This window comes from Narcine bancroftii, chromosome 2 (assembly GCF_036971445.1).
Source record: "Narcine bancroftii isolate sNarBan1 chromosome 2, sNarBan1.hap1, whole genome shotgun sequence".
Lineage (NCBI taxonomy): Eukaryota > Metazoa > Chordata > Chondrichthyes > Torpediniformes > Narcinidae > Narcine > Narcine bancroftii.
The window spans coordinates 37,484,573-37,499,279 of NC_091470.1; the positions used below are offsets into that span (position 1 = coordinate 37,484,573).

General features: G+C 46.8%; 1 protein-coding gene across 4 annotated transcripts in view; it reads right to left on the reverse strand.

Moving 5' to 3' along the window:
• Positions 1-7,452, reverse strand: part of zc3h14 (zinc finger CCCH-type containing 14) — a 33,876-nt gene extending 26,424 nt beyond the window's left edge. The window contains exons 1-4 of one of the 4 annotated variants that reach the window (XM_069916322.1): positions 7,307-7,352; positions 5,725-5,767; positions 5,030-5,204; positions 1,747-1,883 (exon numbers count right to left, since the gene is read on the reverse strand). In XM_069916322.1, coding sequence (XP_069772423.1) covers positions 1,747-1,838 — 92 coding nt within the window. In that variant the 5' untranslated portion in view covers positions 1,839-1,883; positions 5,030-5,204; positions 5,725-5,767; positions 7,307-7,352. Of the gene's footprint in view, positions 1-1,746; positions 1,884-3,698; positions 5,205-5,724; positions 5,768-7,306 lie in introns of all 4 variants that reach the window. The other 3 variants (XM_069916320.1, XM_069916321.1, XM_069916319.1) reach the window with 3 other exon arrangements.
• Between the last annotated feature and the right edge of the window lie 7,255 nt (positions 7,453-14,707).

The following is a 14,707-nucleotide window of genomic DNA, read 5'->3' on the forward strand; positions in this document are numbered from 1 at the left end:
TTCTCCTTCAGTCACCATAGATCCTTTGATTGTGCGGCTGCGGGTTTGGATACCTGACGCCGGCACCCCAGCCTAGTCGGGGTGCTGCCGCTCGGGGTCCCCCACAGCCCACATTTTCTCCAAAAGGTCATGGACCTGGGATGCTCCATGCACGCCCGGCAGAACAGCCGGATGCGCAGGGGCGTCCTCTGACACTACACTGCGCGTCCCTGGGCCACCCAGCAATGTCGCGGGCTCACGGGCCCCTTCGTCGGCTACGACTAAACTCACCAAAGTGCCAGCGCCATCTAGCGACTGCAGGATCAACTCTGAGGTCAAGCTTGAATGGGCAGGGGTCTTCTGAGGTTTGGAGGCTCCCAACAGTGACTCCATGGATTCAGCTGTGCAGGTAGGCCTCAGATCGTCTATACTTTTATATGGTCATTTCTTCTGAAGTTGAGTTTTAGATCTCTTCTCATTAGTAGCCATGATGAATCACTGTTATTCAAAAAACTATAAATATTATTTTTAACCACTTTTATACTTTTTAAAATCAGGTATTTAATAATCCAGCTGGGGAAAGGTGGAACACATCTTTCTTCTATGCCATCTTGCCACGCCCCCCCATAGCAATTGTTTCGGAGGCTATTAATTTTTCTGACAGAGCATGCTAGCTATCAACCAGTCTCTGCATTTAAAAAAAACTTCCCCTTTTTTCTTTACAAATTACAATTATATCCAGCCAATAATTCCTTTGCGAATAGCAGTACAAAAGCTTCATCAAAAAACACAAATTTAAAAAACATTGAAGCACAAAAGCTGCAGTTGCTGAAATATTAAGCAGAAAAAGTATTGCTGGAGGAACTAAGCAAGCAAGATATCATCCACAGGTAGAAATGGTCAATTTTTCAAGTCAAAACCCTCCATTGAGAATGTTGTAAAAAGATAAAATTAGATACATGAAGAGTGAAAGAAACTGGAAGAGGGGTTCAGAGGTGAAGAGACAGGTAAAGGAAGAAATCATGGTTAGAGAGAGAAGAAAATAAGTACAGGAGTAATTAAAGACATAGAAATAATGGAATTGGATGAGGGGTGGGGGCAATGTAAAATTAGAAAATTCAATGTTCATGCCATTACTTAGAAGACTGTCCAGGAGGAATACGACATATTGTTCCTCAAGTTTACATTTAACCTCACCCAACAATGGGTGAGGCCAAAGACAGATGAACAACACATCATTTTCCTCGTGGACTGCCTTATAGTCAATGGCATGAATATTGTTTTTTTACCCCCCCCCCCCCACCGCCTACAGTCGTAGCCTACTATTTCCAGCTCTTCTTTACCCACTCCTCCCTAACTTTTCTTCCACCATCACCTCCCCCTTCCTAAATGGATTCTACCAGTCTCTTTACCTCACACATCCTCTGTCCTATTACCTCTGCACCTCCTTCCCCAGGTTCTTTACATTTTTATCTTCATCTTCAGAGGGTTTCAACTCAAAATGCTGACTGACCATTTCTAACCATGGAGATGCCTGACCTGCTGAATTCCTCTAGCAACTCCTTGCTTACAAAGAAGTGTTTACTTTCTCCCCCTACACAAATTCCACCAAGAACTTGATTAATAACTTACATTTTTGGGCAGTGGTCAGTGAAATATTAGGGATTTGCCTGCATTTTGAAGCAAAAGCATTAAAATATTTGAAACAAACCTAATGGACCAGAAAGGAAACTACAAGTTTATTTATAACATTAAAATAAAACATACCATACAGTAAATTTGAGAGTATTGCTTCCCAGAAACAGAGCAAGATCTTCTGCCATTTGCTCTTGACTCTTTTTATTGGCTACCATAACCATGATGTAATCTGGGAGCTCTTCATCTACAGATGAGAAGGAAACATTCTGCACATTACGATCACAAAGTTAAAGAAATGTTTGTATTTGCACACTCGTGGAATATCACATCAAATATAGCAAAAGCAGCTGATGAAGCAGATTCAGTTATACTGAAAATATGTTTAACAGCCAAATATTTCAGTACTTATGACTGGAATCATTCAACATTGTGAAAATTGCCACAAAAAGCAGGATAAACCCAATGCAGCCTATTACTGTCCAGTTTATTTTCAATCAGTAGAGTGATGCAAAGTCTCATCAACCTTGCTATTAAACCACACTAACTCCTCACTAATCTGTTTCTCAGGACCATTCCTTGTAGCCCTAGTTAAACAAGGCACCAAGATCAGAAATCAGTCTACTCTTACATGCATCATGACCAAGACGCCATTCAGTCATGGCCTTTTTAGATACAAGTAATATTTGTGCCATAGCATACCCGGCAATAACCACCTATGACAAGAGGGAGCTTCACACTTGCCCTTCCTGGGGCATGGCAGGTGTGGCTCAAATGGAGAACTTTCATTAATATGGTAGCTTCAGATGATATCCAAAAGCTTCGTCACCATCCTGCACTTAGGCAAGAGCTGGATAGAATATTCTCCACTTACCTGCATAAGTATAGCTCTAACATTCAAGAAGTTTGATACTGTTTGGGATGAAGCAGCCCATTTTATCCTCATCCCATCCACTGCTCTAAAATTCCAGTCCTTCATTCAGGGCGTTAAGTCACATTTTGTGCTTTCACTAAAGAATATTTTCCTCAGCTGTTCATGCAACATGTTGCAAACTGTAACCTCTACCATAAAGGATACCCACAGCAGGTACTTCAAAAAACTATTCTGAAAGAGATGGCTGAAGAGATTAGCAATGATCTACCAAGAATAGCTGGAGTTGGGAATGGTTCCAGAGAACTGGAAAATTGCAATGCTCTCCTTCAAATCATACACTATCCTGACTTACCAATATATAACCATTTCTAAATTGCTTTTGGGTCTTAATTATGGAACTTTACATTTATTTCCACCATGGAAAATTCTTTACCGCTTGGACTACAACTTTTAAGATTGGAGTCCATCATTACTTCCTCAAAGTTCATTGAGGGGACAATGAATTTTAGAACAGTCAGTAGAGGCTCACATTCCACAAATAAAATATTTATTAAAAATTATGAACAGAGGGAACCATTTCATGATGGTTTGGGGCTTCATTTTACCTGGAACTGTGAAGGAATGGGGAAAATATTGGATTAACTATAAAACTTAAATTGATGTTGCTCAAAAACATAGCTCCCAGGGAGCAGCAGATTATCTCAGGGCACCAGGGTGGAAGAATGCCCCCCACCCCCTGCAAGAATGTAAAATTTGGGAAAGGTCCCTACAGGACCACAGCAGCAGACCACAGCAGGGCTTGGAGGCTAAAGAATTCGCACCAGGAGCCAGGCTTCTGTCAACTGACTTGTGGGAATCATATTGGGATCGAGGGGCCAAGAAAGGCAACATGGATGTCTCAGTCATGGGTTCACAGCTAGAACACACTTTGTAGTGTGTGACCACAAAGATGATGAGAGTACAGGAGGTGGTTGGAGCAGAGATGGTATGATCCACTGATCTTTATGTCTCTGAAAGGATCCCATTTTGCTTCTCTAACTCATCTTGATAGGGGTGCTGGTCTCATGGCACTTTTATTGTGTAGTATATTTTGTGTACATGGCAAATGAAAGCATAAACTGCAACATTGTGGAAGTACCTTCAACCACTATGGATGAAAATAACTCCACCACCTTTACCAGCCAATTAGGGGTAGACAATAAATACTAACCTTGCCAGTGACACACAAATTTTGAATGGATTCTTTTTGTAAATTTTAGTCACATCTATGAAGTGTGCAGCATTGTTGGAAACCAAGTTTAGTCCTGACCCTCACACTGAAGACAAAAGTTATTAGCTGGAAAAGTTCAATTAAATATAGATACCACATATTTCTTCTCAATAAAACCTACAAAAATACATCAAATCCATTTTTTTTTTAAATGTAACATCAAAATGTAGCTCACATCAACTCTACCTGCTCTTCTAAATTTTCTCCTGTCACATTTCTAATTTGACATCACCAAGGAAAAAAAGCCTCAACATAGACTATGCACATTTTTCGCACTTCTCTCCTCACAAAAGGATGACTAATTTTTTTAATAAAATGCAGAAAATGAAAATACCAATCCAATAACCTTAACATTTACTTCAATGTGTTCTTAAATATAAAATTATACCATCTTTTACAGTGTAATTGTTTTCCCGCAAAAATAAACAGTTGACAAAAACAGTAATTCTCAAAAACAATGTTGATCATATTTCAGTAAGCTCAGTATGCAAGTCAACTAGACATTCTTAACCAGTCTTGACAAATTTGGCCACACAAAGAGAATAAATTAAAATGAACCCTACAAAGAACAAAGTATTCATTGTATCCTGGACAAATAACATACTTTGAGAATCAAAAATTAAATATCAGGAGGTAATTTAGTAATGTGTGGCCAGGGAGCTAAGTGTTCTCAACTCTAATAAGTTCTTCTGACTTGCCCACAATTTTATGCAGCAAGTTTTAGACTACCACCACCCTATGCAATGCATGTTTATGGATGCCACACTGGGTGTGCCGAAGATTTCCTGTTAATGCATCTCACCTTGCCTTCTCATTATTTAAAATCTCCAACTCTTTTTTGTTCTTTAAAAAAACACCAGTTATCCAATCTTTCCTAAGAGTTACAATTTTTGTCTTTAAAAAATTCTTAATTTTTCTGCACTCTTCACGGTTTTAATCACATTCTTCCCATGTCGTCAGTACATGCAGAACATTAGCCTCGACTTAACCAGTGATACAGTTCTTCCATCATATTTCTGCTTTTAAATTTCAAGTATTGGTGGTGGCAACCATAATTTTGCTGGATTTATCGTTTTTATTTGAAAAAGAAAAAAAAATTCACCAGGAATAGTACTTAATTCCAAAGATGCAATTTGGCAAAAGTGGATTGAAAATGGCTACTCGAAGGTAAAACACTGCCAAAGGAGTCAACAATTAAGAAACAAACAGTGAAGGACAATCGTGTGGCTGCAAATAAGGATCTGGAATTTAAGTTTCCCTAGAGAGGATACAGGGCAGGATAAGCAAAAAGGAAGCTCGTGTCAGTTTCTGAGAAGTCAAAGAAAGTTCAGGAGGCCATGTGGCTGCAGAAGTTACTGGAGCGCAGGACACAAATCCATGGATACTCAGTGCCTCTTAAGGAACTCTCTCTTGCTTCTCTTTCCCTTATTGCTGGGGGTGCCAGGCCTTTAGAGCAAACAAAAGTTAACAAGTTTTGTGTACATGTATATGACAATAAAGGAATCTTGCACAATCTTACTAAAATGTACAGCCATGGCAATAAAATCTCTTCACCCCCTCCGCATCCATTTTGTACTCTGGTGACGAAAACTATGCAGCTCAATTACTGTAATCTAATCAGTAATTAATACACCATCCATCGTTTACCACAAACATTTCTGCCCATCCTTTTACTATTAAATATCTCATCGCTATTTTTAATTCCACGAGTTGGGCTAATTGTGAACCTTTACTGTACCACTTAATAGCTAATGCCAAATATTCCAGTGCAAATTCCACTTAAAAATTCCATTCTCATCATCAACAAGAAAATAATGGTAGTGAGTGAACCAACATAATAATTCAGAATAAAGTATAACTATTCGCATCCTACTGTTGTTTTCCACCAAAATCATGCAGTTCTACTTTTCCAGAGAATAAGCATTACAACTAATGAGTTTGATATGAAGTATCATTATAAACTTACCTGCATAAGCCCCAAGCTCTTGCAGTTTTCCTTTAATGGCAGTCTGAAAGTTAAGTACATTAACATATTTGAATAGATAAAATACTATTATTGTATCTAAAAATCAGATTTAAAAGTATAACTCTGGCATTTACTTTACTACCATCAAGAATTCATAGTTCATATAATATACCATCAATAATTCATATAAAATGACAGAAGAAGACAACGAAATGAACTGACTCAGTACATAAAAGTAAAAGACAAAAATTTCTTGTTTATTTTTATTAAGTGATGACATTGTTTAACGGGTTTAATGTATCTTATAGATTGAACTTTGAATAAATGGGAAGGGGGGGAGGGAGGGAAGGAAGGGGGGGAAAGGGGAGAAAATGACACTATATATTCAAGAGAAAAATGTCTGTATATATTTTGGTCAGTATGGTTAAAAATTTTTTAAAAAGAATTCAGTCAATTTATACATTATTTGATCATTAACATCTTTCTTGTCGACGTAACACTATTTTTCAGAAAAAGGTTAAATTTTTACCCTCAGTATTTAGAAATTCAGGTAAAGGTTCAAACAGCTGCCTTTCAGCCAAATGAAAGTTTGGAACACTTGCTCTATTCCGAAATAATCATACAATTTTACTTTGACCTCCCTGATGCCAAAGATCTCACCATTTAAAACCTTAATCTATGGAGCAATCAATTGCTTTAAGGAACTTCGACATGGCCTGCAGATGTATAACAATGTTTCAAGTCAACTTTAAACTTTAACATTCAAACACACGTATACTGTAAAGAACACCATTACAGACTATAGGGTTGCAGTGAATTCTACCTTCCAAAACCTCACCTCCTCATCCAATTACATTTCATTTGACCTATCAACCTGCTCGCAAATAAACTGAAATTTCCCTTTGTTACAATCGCTGGATAAATGCTGTAGGTTGTTGAACAAGTGGTGCATTCACCCCAAGTGGTTCCTTTGGAGCGAGGCGCGGGTAAAATAAAAAATAAACGCGAGTAATCAGAAAAGTTAGTGGCTTCTGATGTTAAGCACCCAAGTGTGAATACAAGAGTTTAAGGGATTTTTCTTTTGTATAAGCATTCCAACCAAACTTCTCCGTCACACACACACACACACAAAATGAGTGGCCATTTGTTGCTCACACCATCTCTTGGAAACAGTAGCAGGCTGAAAGAATTAAACAGGAAGATCCCAGCCGATGCTTGGACAGAGCAGCTCTTTACTATTTCGTGTTCAATAGGAAAATGCCGTCGTCCCCCTACCCCTCCCCCTCGATACCCTGCCTCAGCCCCCGCCTTCACCTCCCCCGCCTTCGCCCCCCCACCATTTCTCCCCCCCCCCCACCATTTCTCCCCCCCCCCCCACCATTTCTCCCCCCCCCCACCATTTCTCCCCCCCCCCCCACCATTTCTCCCCCCCCCCCCACCCCCACCGTCTAAACTGCCCGCAGGCCGCCATGGCAAAGTCGCCCGAACTGGAGCCGCACTCGCCCGCTTCAGGCCGGGCCTGGCGCCGCTCCGCGAACCAGCCTCCCCAGCACAAACCCTGGGCCTGCGGGCCGACACTTACTCGGATCTTGCGGCTGATTTCTGTTCCTATTTCCATGCCGGCTCCTTCAGCCGCAACCACTCGTGTCGCGTCGCCAGCGGCTCCCGCTCGCTCGCTCCCTCCCTCAGGAACAGGGCAGCGACCGGAGTGGAGGAGGGGGGGGGGGGGGGGGTGGAGGGAAGGAGGGGAGAGTACGGAGCAGCAACGAGGTCAAACCTCCCGCATTGGCGCTGCTCGCATTTCGAAACGCAGCAAAAGTTTAGCAGATAAATAGGAGGCATCTGAGCGTCACTCAGTTCGATAAATGCCAGGTGAAATCGGACTTCGGATCTGAAATCCGCACCAACTCATTCCACGGTGGAGGGGGGGAACACGGGGTGGGGGGGGGAACTGCGGCCGAAATCGGACTTCGGATCTGAAATCCGCACCAACTCATTCCACGGTGGAGGGGGGGAACACGGGGGGGGGAAACTGCGGCCGAAATCGGACTTCGGATCTGAAATCCGCACCAACTCATTCCACGGTGGAGGGGGGGAACACGGGGTGGGGGGGGAACTGCGGCCGAAATCGGACTTCGGATCTGAAATCCGCACGCACTTATTCCACGGTGGGGGGGGGGGGGGGGGGGGGACTGCGGCCGAATTCGGACTTCGGAAATAGAGCAGGACGGGACAGGCCGGTCGAGCAGCGGGTGCAGAGAAACGACGGTCCGGGTCTGAGCTTTCAGATCAAGGGCTTGAGGCAAGTTCCCGCTGAACGGGGGAGCAAGTCAAGTTTCCTCTTTCTGTACCCAAATACACGCGTCTGGTTTTCCGACCAACCCTTACTCCCGAAGTCGAGCTAGTTGACTCTGGGTCGAGCCAATGACAAATGGGATCGTGCTCAATTACTTCATATAAAGATGATTGGTGCATCGTGATTTTCTATTGAACGAGAAGCACTGAACTGTGCATATCTGTTTGTCATCAATTCGGATTCTTTTTGTTTGCATCGTTCATTGCGAAGTGGTCCTCTTGAAACTCGTGCACAAATTGAGGATCCATAGCTCTACTCCGGAATATACTGTTAGAATCTATTTACTTGCAAGGCAAGTGATGTGGGGTAGGGTGCAAATGTGGTTCTATCATATCGCTTTTGTGTCCATGTTTGCAACAATATTGTAACCATATTTTACTTTCATTAGATCTTAAATGTTTCTAAATGTCAGAGGATGTTTGTCAGTTGGCAAAGCTGGGGATGAGGCTTTTTTTGTGGGCAGCGCCTGCTATGTCAGCAGTTTGGGCTCTGTAACACTCCGCACCAGGCCAATGAGTTTGGTTCTCCAAATCGAGTTAAACTCAGTTCACAGAAGTGGAAATGCAAGTGGCAGAGGCCGTTTCGAAAAAAATCTACTTTACTCGTTACAAGACTATTGGATGGAAACTTAGTGTTCAAGATAACAGAGTGACACCAAATGGAAAATTGTTTTGTTTTGCCAGATTAATTTGAAAATACTATTTATTGCAATTAATAATTGATTATTCAATAATATTTTAAAATATTCTATAATATTTAAAAAACATACAGTGCAAAGAATTTACTGTTTGGATCTTTTCAGGACAATATTAAACATGTTTCAGTGAACTCAAACAAAATTGTTTGAAAAGATACCATTCAACTAATCCTAGCACAAATATATCCTGCAAAAATGATCATTTGTTAAGCTATTAGTAATTTTTCAAAATTTAGTGTACTGTGTTGGTCTGTTGCAATACTGTAAAATCCTGCTTATTTAGTTTTTGTCAAACTATTGTCAGAACAATAGTGACAGATTATGTTATATTTTATATTGTATATAGATATGTTTTAAAAGGAAATAAATTGTGGCAGGTTTTTTAGTGTGGCTTCAAAACATTTCAATTAAAATGCCAGAGCTCTGCTCAAGCCAGACAGTCCAAGCACCGGGTTGCTTTGCAAAAACTTTGAAGGATGCCTATAAGGACTTCACAGGTAGGTGTTGATTGGACGTGCTGTGGAGTTTTGGAAAGCAACAGATGAAAAAACTCAGAAGATTGGGTCCATGTGATAGTACAGATTCTATCACCAATGTGTATATGTACAGATGGTAGTGTAGATTACTGTGATTGGCTGAGAGTGTAGCCACACCTACTGGCAAGTCTGGAAGGATTACTCCTAGCCAAACCAGGTCATTCTGGACTGGTTGACCTACTTGTGATATGCTCCAGTCTTTTAGTTAATAAAATTGTAGTGCGTGTCAAAAGAACCAAAGACTTGTTGATCCAAACCAAGGCTTTTATTAACTAAAAGACTGGAGCATATCACAAGTAGGTCAACCAGTCCAGAATGACCTGGTCTGGCTAGGAGCAATCCTTTAAGACCTGCCAGTAGGTGTGGCCACACTCTCAACCAATCACAGTCATCCTATGAGCACAGAGCTGTGGCAGTACCTTCTGGAGCATGGTATTGCTTCAAGCAGGGCCACCAGCTATAACCCACACGGTGATGGGCAAGTCGAAAGAGAGAATGCCACCGTCTGGAAAGTGGTTACGCTTGCCCTCCAGTCCAAAGGTCTCCCCACCTCTCGCTGGCAGGATGTGCTCACCAGTGCCCTACACTCCATCCGGTCCCTCCTATGCACCACGACCAATGCCACCCCTCATGAAAGAATGTTCTCTTTCCCGAGGAAATCCGAGTCAGGTTTGACCATACCGGCATGGCTCACGGTTCCCGGTCCAGTCCTTTTACGATGCCACGTCCGGTATTCCAAGAATGACCCCTTGGTTGACCGAGTGACTCTGCTCCATGCGAACCCGCTTTATGCCTATGTTGAGTACCCGGACAGACAGGAAGACAGTCTTGGTAAGGGACCTAGCCCAAGCCAGATCAGGCGCAGCAGTGCCTTTAACCCAACCTCCCCCTATTCATTCTCCCTCAGGTCATGTGGTTGAATAGAGGGACCAGCACCACCCCACCAGCTCAGGCCAGACTGTCAACAATGATGTTGAAGAATTGAGCGAAGCAGTGGTGCACCCTACGGGCCTGCCAGTGACACGACTCCGTCAACCCCAATCCCACCACCACGGCAGTCACACCAGATGGTCAGGCCCCCTGAACAGTACAGCTCCTAACCTCCATCCACCCTGGGGTTGGTTTTCAAAGAAGGGGTGAATGTGATAGTACAGATTCTATCACCTATGTACATATATACAGATGGTAGTGGATGACTGTGATTGGCTGAGTGTAGCCACACCTACTGGCAGGTCTTAAAGGATTGCTCCTAGCCAGACCAGGTCATTCTGGAGTGGTCGACCTACTTGTGATATACTCCAGTCTTTTAATTAATAAAAGCCTTGGTTCAGCAGTAGCAGCTGAGACTGGAACATGACAAACTGGCAAGCTTGTGGAAAAACCCCATTTTGAAGACAGGTTGCGAGTTCTTAGTTCAACCTGGTCAAAGCCCTTGTGGAAAAGTGAAGATGGCTGGCTGTATAATGTTTCACTTTAAATAAGTGAAACAAAAAGGAACTCTGTGGTGACCTGAAAGAAAGAGGTTATTATCTGGAAAACCCTGATGGGGCAAGTATCTTCTGCAAGACACTGAAGTAACTGATCTAAAAGAATCCGTTGTTGGTGTCCAGTAAACAACAAATCACTCTCTGAAAACCAACAAGAACCTTCCTGAGCAGTAACCATTTACTTTTCAAGCACCAAAACCTGGTGAAATTAATAAATGTTAAATTCTGAGCACAGTATAAGAATTGCCTGATATCAGTGAACGGAGGAATGAGAAGTGAGATTGGATGGTGAATCAAAGAACTTTTCTGAACTTACACATACACACATTGCATCCATGTGTGTTTAGAATTAGAAAGGGTTAAGTTAAATTAAGTAATAAGTTAAAATTTGATCCGGTTTTCATGTTTAAAGATAATTAAAAACAACTTTTGTTTAAGTAATCATTTGTCTTGGTGAATTTCTATTGCTGCTGGGTTTTGGGGTCCTCTGGACTCATAACACTATCCAAGGTTAGATGGAAGATAATATAATTTTTTCAACAGGCTTCAACAATATGTCAACTTTGCCACCAGAGGAGAGGATGCCCCAGATTGAGTGTACACCAATGTTCCTGATGTGTACAAGGTTGTCCCTTGCCCCCACCCTGGATACTTGAATCACACATCCATCCTGCTCACCCCAGCATTCAAAATGTTGGCAAAATGAACGAAGCCAGTTCACAGGGAGATCAGGGTGTGGCTGGTTCTGGGTGGGGGTGGGGGGGAAGATGGGGAGGGGGGGGAAGAGGGGGAGGGGGGAGGGGGAGGGGGGGAGAGGGGAGGGGGGGAAGAGGGGGAGGGGGGAAGAGGGGGAGGGGGGGAAGAGGGGGAGGGGGGGAAGAGGGGGAGGGGGAAGAGGGGGAGGGGGGAAGAGGGGAGGGGGGAAGAGGGGGAGGGGGAAGAGGGGGAGGGGGGAAGAGGGGAGGGGGGAAGAGGGGAGGAGGGGGGAAGAGGGGGAGGGGGGAGAGGGGGAGGGGGGGGAAGAGGGGGGAGGGGGGGAAGAGGGGGAGGGGGGGAGGAGGGGGGAGGGGGGAGGAGGGGGGAAGGGGGGGAGGGGGGGGAGGAGGGGGAAGGAGGGGGGGAAGAGGGGGAGGAGGGGGGAAGAGGGGGAGGAGGGGGGAAGAGGGGGAGGAGGGGGGAAGAGGGGGAGGAGGGGGGAAGAGGGGGAGGAGGGGGGAAGAGGGGGAGGAGGGGGGAAGAGGGGGAGGAGGGGGGAAGAGGAGGAGGGGGGAAGAGGGGGAGGGGGGAAGAGGGGGAGGAGGGGGGAAGAGGGGGAGGAGGGGGGAAGAGGGGGAAGGGGGGAAGAGGGGAGGAGGGGGAAGAGGGGGAGGAGGGGGAGGAGGGGGAAGAGGGGAGGAGGGGGAGGAGGGGGGAGGAGGGGGAGGAGGGGGAGGAGGGGGAGGAGGGGGAAGAGGGGGAGGAGGGGGGAAGAGGGGAGGAGGGGGAGGAGGGGGGAGGAGGGGGAGGAGGGGGAGGAGGGGGGAGGAGGGGGAGGAGGGGGGAAGAGGGGGAAGAGGGGGAGGAGGGGGGAAGAGGGGGAAGAGGGGAGGAGGGGGGAAGAGGGGGAAGAGGGGAGGAGGGGGGAAGAGGGGGAGGAGGGGGAAGAGGGGGAGGAGGGGGGAAGAGGGGGAGGAGGGGGGAAGAGGGGGAGGAGGGGGGAAGAGGGGGAGGAGGGGGGAAGAGGGGGAGGAGGGGGAAGAGGGGGAGGAGGGGGAAGAGGGGGAGGAGGGGGAGGAGGGGGAGGAGGGGGGAGGAGGGGGAGGAGGGGGGAGGAGGGGGAGGAGGGGGGAGGAGGGGGAGGAGGGGGGAGGAGGGGGAGGAGGGGGGAAGAGGGGGGAAGAGGGGGAGGAGGGGGGAAGAGGGGGAGGAGGGGGGAGGAGGGGGGAGGAGGGGGGAAGAGGGGGAGGAGGGGGAGGAGGGGGGAGGAGGGGGGAAGAGGGGGAGGAGGGGGGAAGAGGGGGAGGAGGGGGGAAGAGGGGGAGGAGGGGGGAAGAGGGGGAGGAGGGGGGAAGAGGGGGAGGAGGGGGGAAGAGGGGGAGGAGGGGGAAGAGGGGGAGGAGGGGGGAAGAGGGGGAGGAGGGGGGAAGAGGGGAGGAGGGGGGAAGAGGGGGAGGAGGGGGGAAGAGGGGGAGGAGGGGGGAGGAGGGGGGAAGAGGGGGAGGAGGGGGAAGAGGGGGAGGAGGGGGGAAGAGGGGGAGGAGGGGGAGGAGGGGGAGGAGGGGGGAGGAGGGGGGAGGAGGGGAGGAGGGGGAGGAGGGGGAGGAGGGGGGAGGAGGGGGGAGGAGGGGGAGGAGGGGGGAGGAGGGGGAGGAGGGGGAGGAGGGGGAGGAGGGGGAGGAGGGGGAGGAGGGGGAGGAGGGGGGAGGAGGGGGAGGAGGGGGAAAGAGGGGGAGGAGGGGGGAGGAGGGGGGGTGGAGGGGGAAGAGGGGGAGGAGGGGGAGGAGGGGGAGGAGGGGGAAGAGGGGGAGGAGGGGGAGGAGGGGGAAGAGGGGGAGGAGGGGGGAAGAGGGGGAGGAGGGGGGAAGAGGGGGAGGAGGGGGGAAGAGGGGGAGGAGGGGGGAAGAGGGGGAGGAGGGGGGAAGAGGGGAGGAGGGGGGAAGAGGGGGAGGAGGGGCAGGGAACCCACAGCAGTGCTACAGGATTGCTTTGATGCTGCCTTCATGACAGGAGACAAGATGGCACTAAGATCAGCCAGGGCTGAACTCTCCCATGCAATCCAGAAGGCAAAGCGTGAGTATGCATAGAAGATCCATAGACAGATGTGCTACATTGGCGACACAAGGCACTTGTGGCAAATGACCACAAGACAACCGTGTGAGTCAAATACAATGACACCTCCCTTCTGGACAGATTGAACATTTTCAAGGTACAGTTCAACAAGAACAAGCTGACACCAAAGCAAGCTCCATGTCTGCCTGATGGCCAAGGTGAGAAGAACCCTGTCCAAGGTTAACCAACACAAGGCAGAGAGACCACTCAACGTACAGGTCAGTTACTGAAGGGTTGTACAGACCAGCTGACTAAGGTCTTACGGACATCTTCAACACATCACTGCAGCAGTCCAAGATGGCCACTATCATCCCAGTAGCAAAGAGGGAAACAGTAACAGGCCTCAAAGACATTGACTTCCACCATTATGAAATGTTTCAAGCATCTGGTGATGGAACGCATCAAAGCACACCTCTTAGAGACACTGGACCCATTTCAATTCGACTACAGATGGAACAGTTCCACTGATGATGCTATAGCCTTGTCCCTTCACTCTGCCCTGACGGACCTGGAGAATGACGCACCATACACCAGGCTGCTGTTCATCAACTTCAGCTTGGCACGTAACACAATCATTCCCCAGAAACTGGAGGAGAAGCCGTCTTCGCTGGATTCAACACCCTCTCTGTAAATGGATTTCCTAACAGAAGGCCACAATCCGACCAATTCGGCAGCAGGACATGAAGCACTGTCATTCTGAGCACTGCCAGACATCAGGGCTAAGTGCTCAGCCTGCTCCTATTCATGCTACTGACCCACAACTGCAATGTCTGATCCAATTCCAACAGAATCATCAGATTTGCAGATGCAATGACAGTAGTTGGTCTCATCAGCAGCGATGAGCCACACAACAGGTGGAAAATCTCAGGCTATGTTGTGTAAATAACAGCCTGAGTCTTGATGTGGACAAGACAAAGGAGATGATTGTGGACAAACACCCTCCACTACATATTGATAGCTTCGCAGTGGAGAGAGGAGAGAGTTCCTCGGAGTCCATTTAAGAAGTGACCTATCCAGACACGACATCTCCTCACTTGTCAGGGAGGTGCAACTTTTACTTTAAGTGATAGGGGGTGGGAGGCTGGTAGGAAAAAGGGGA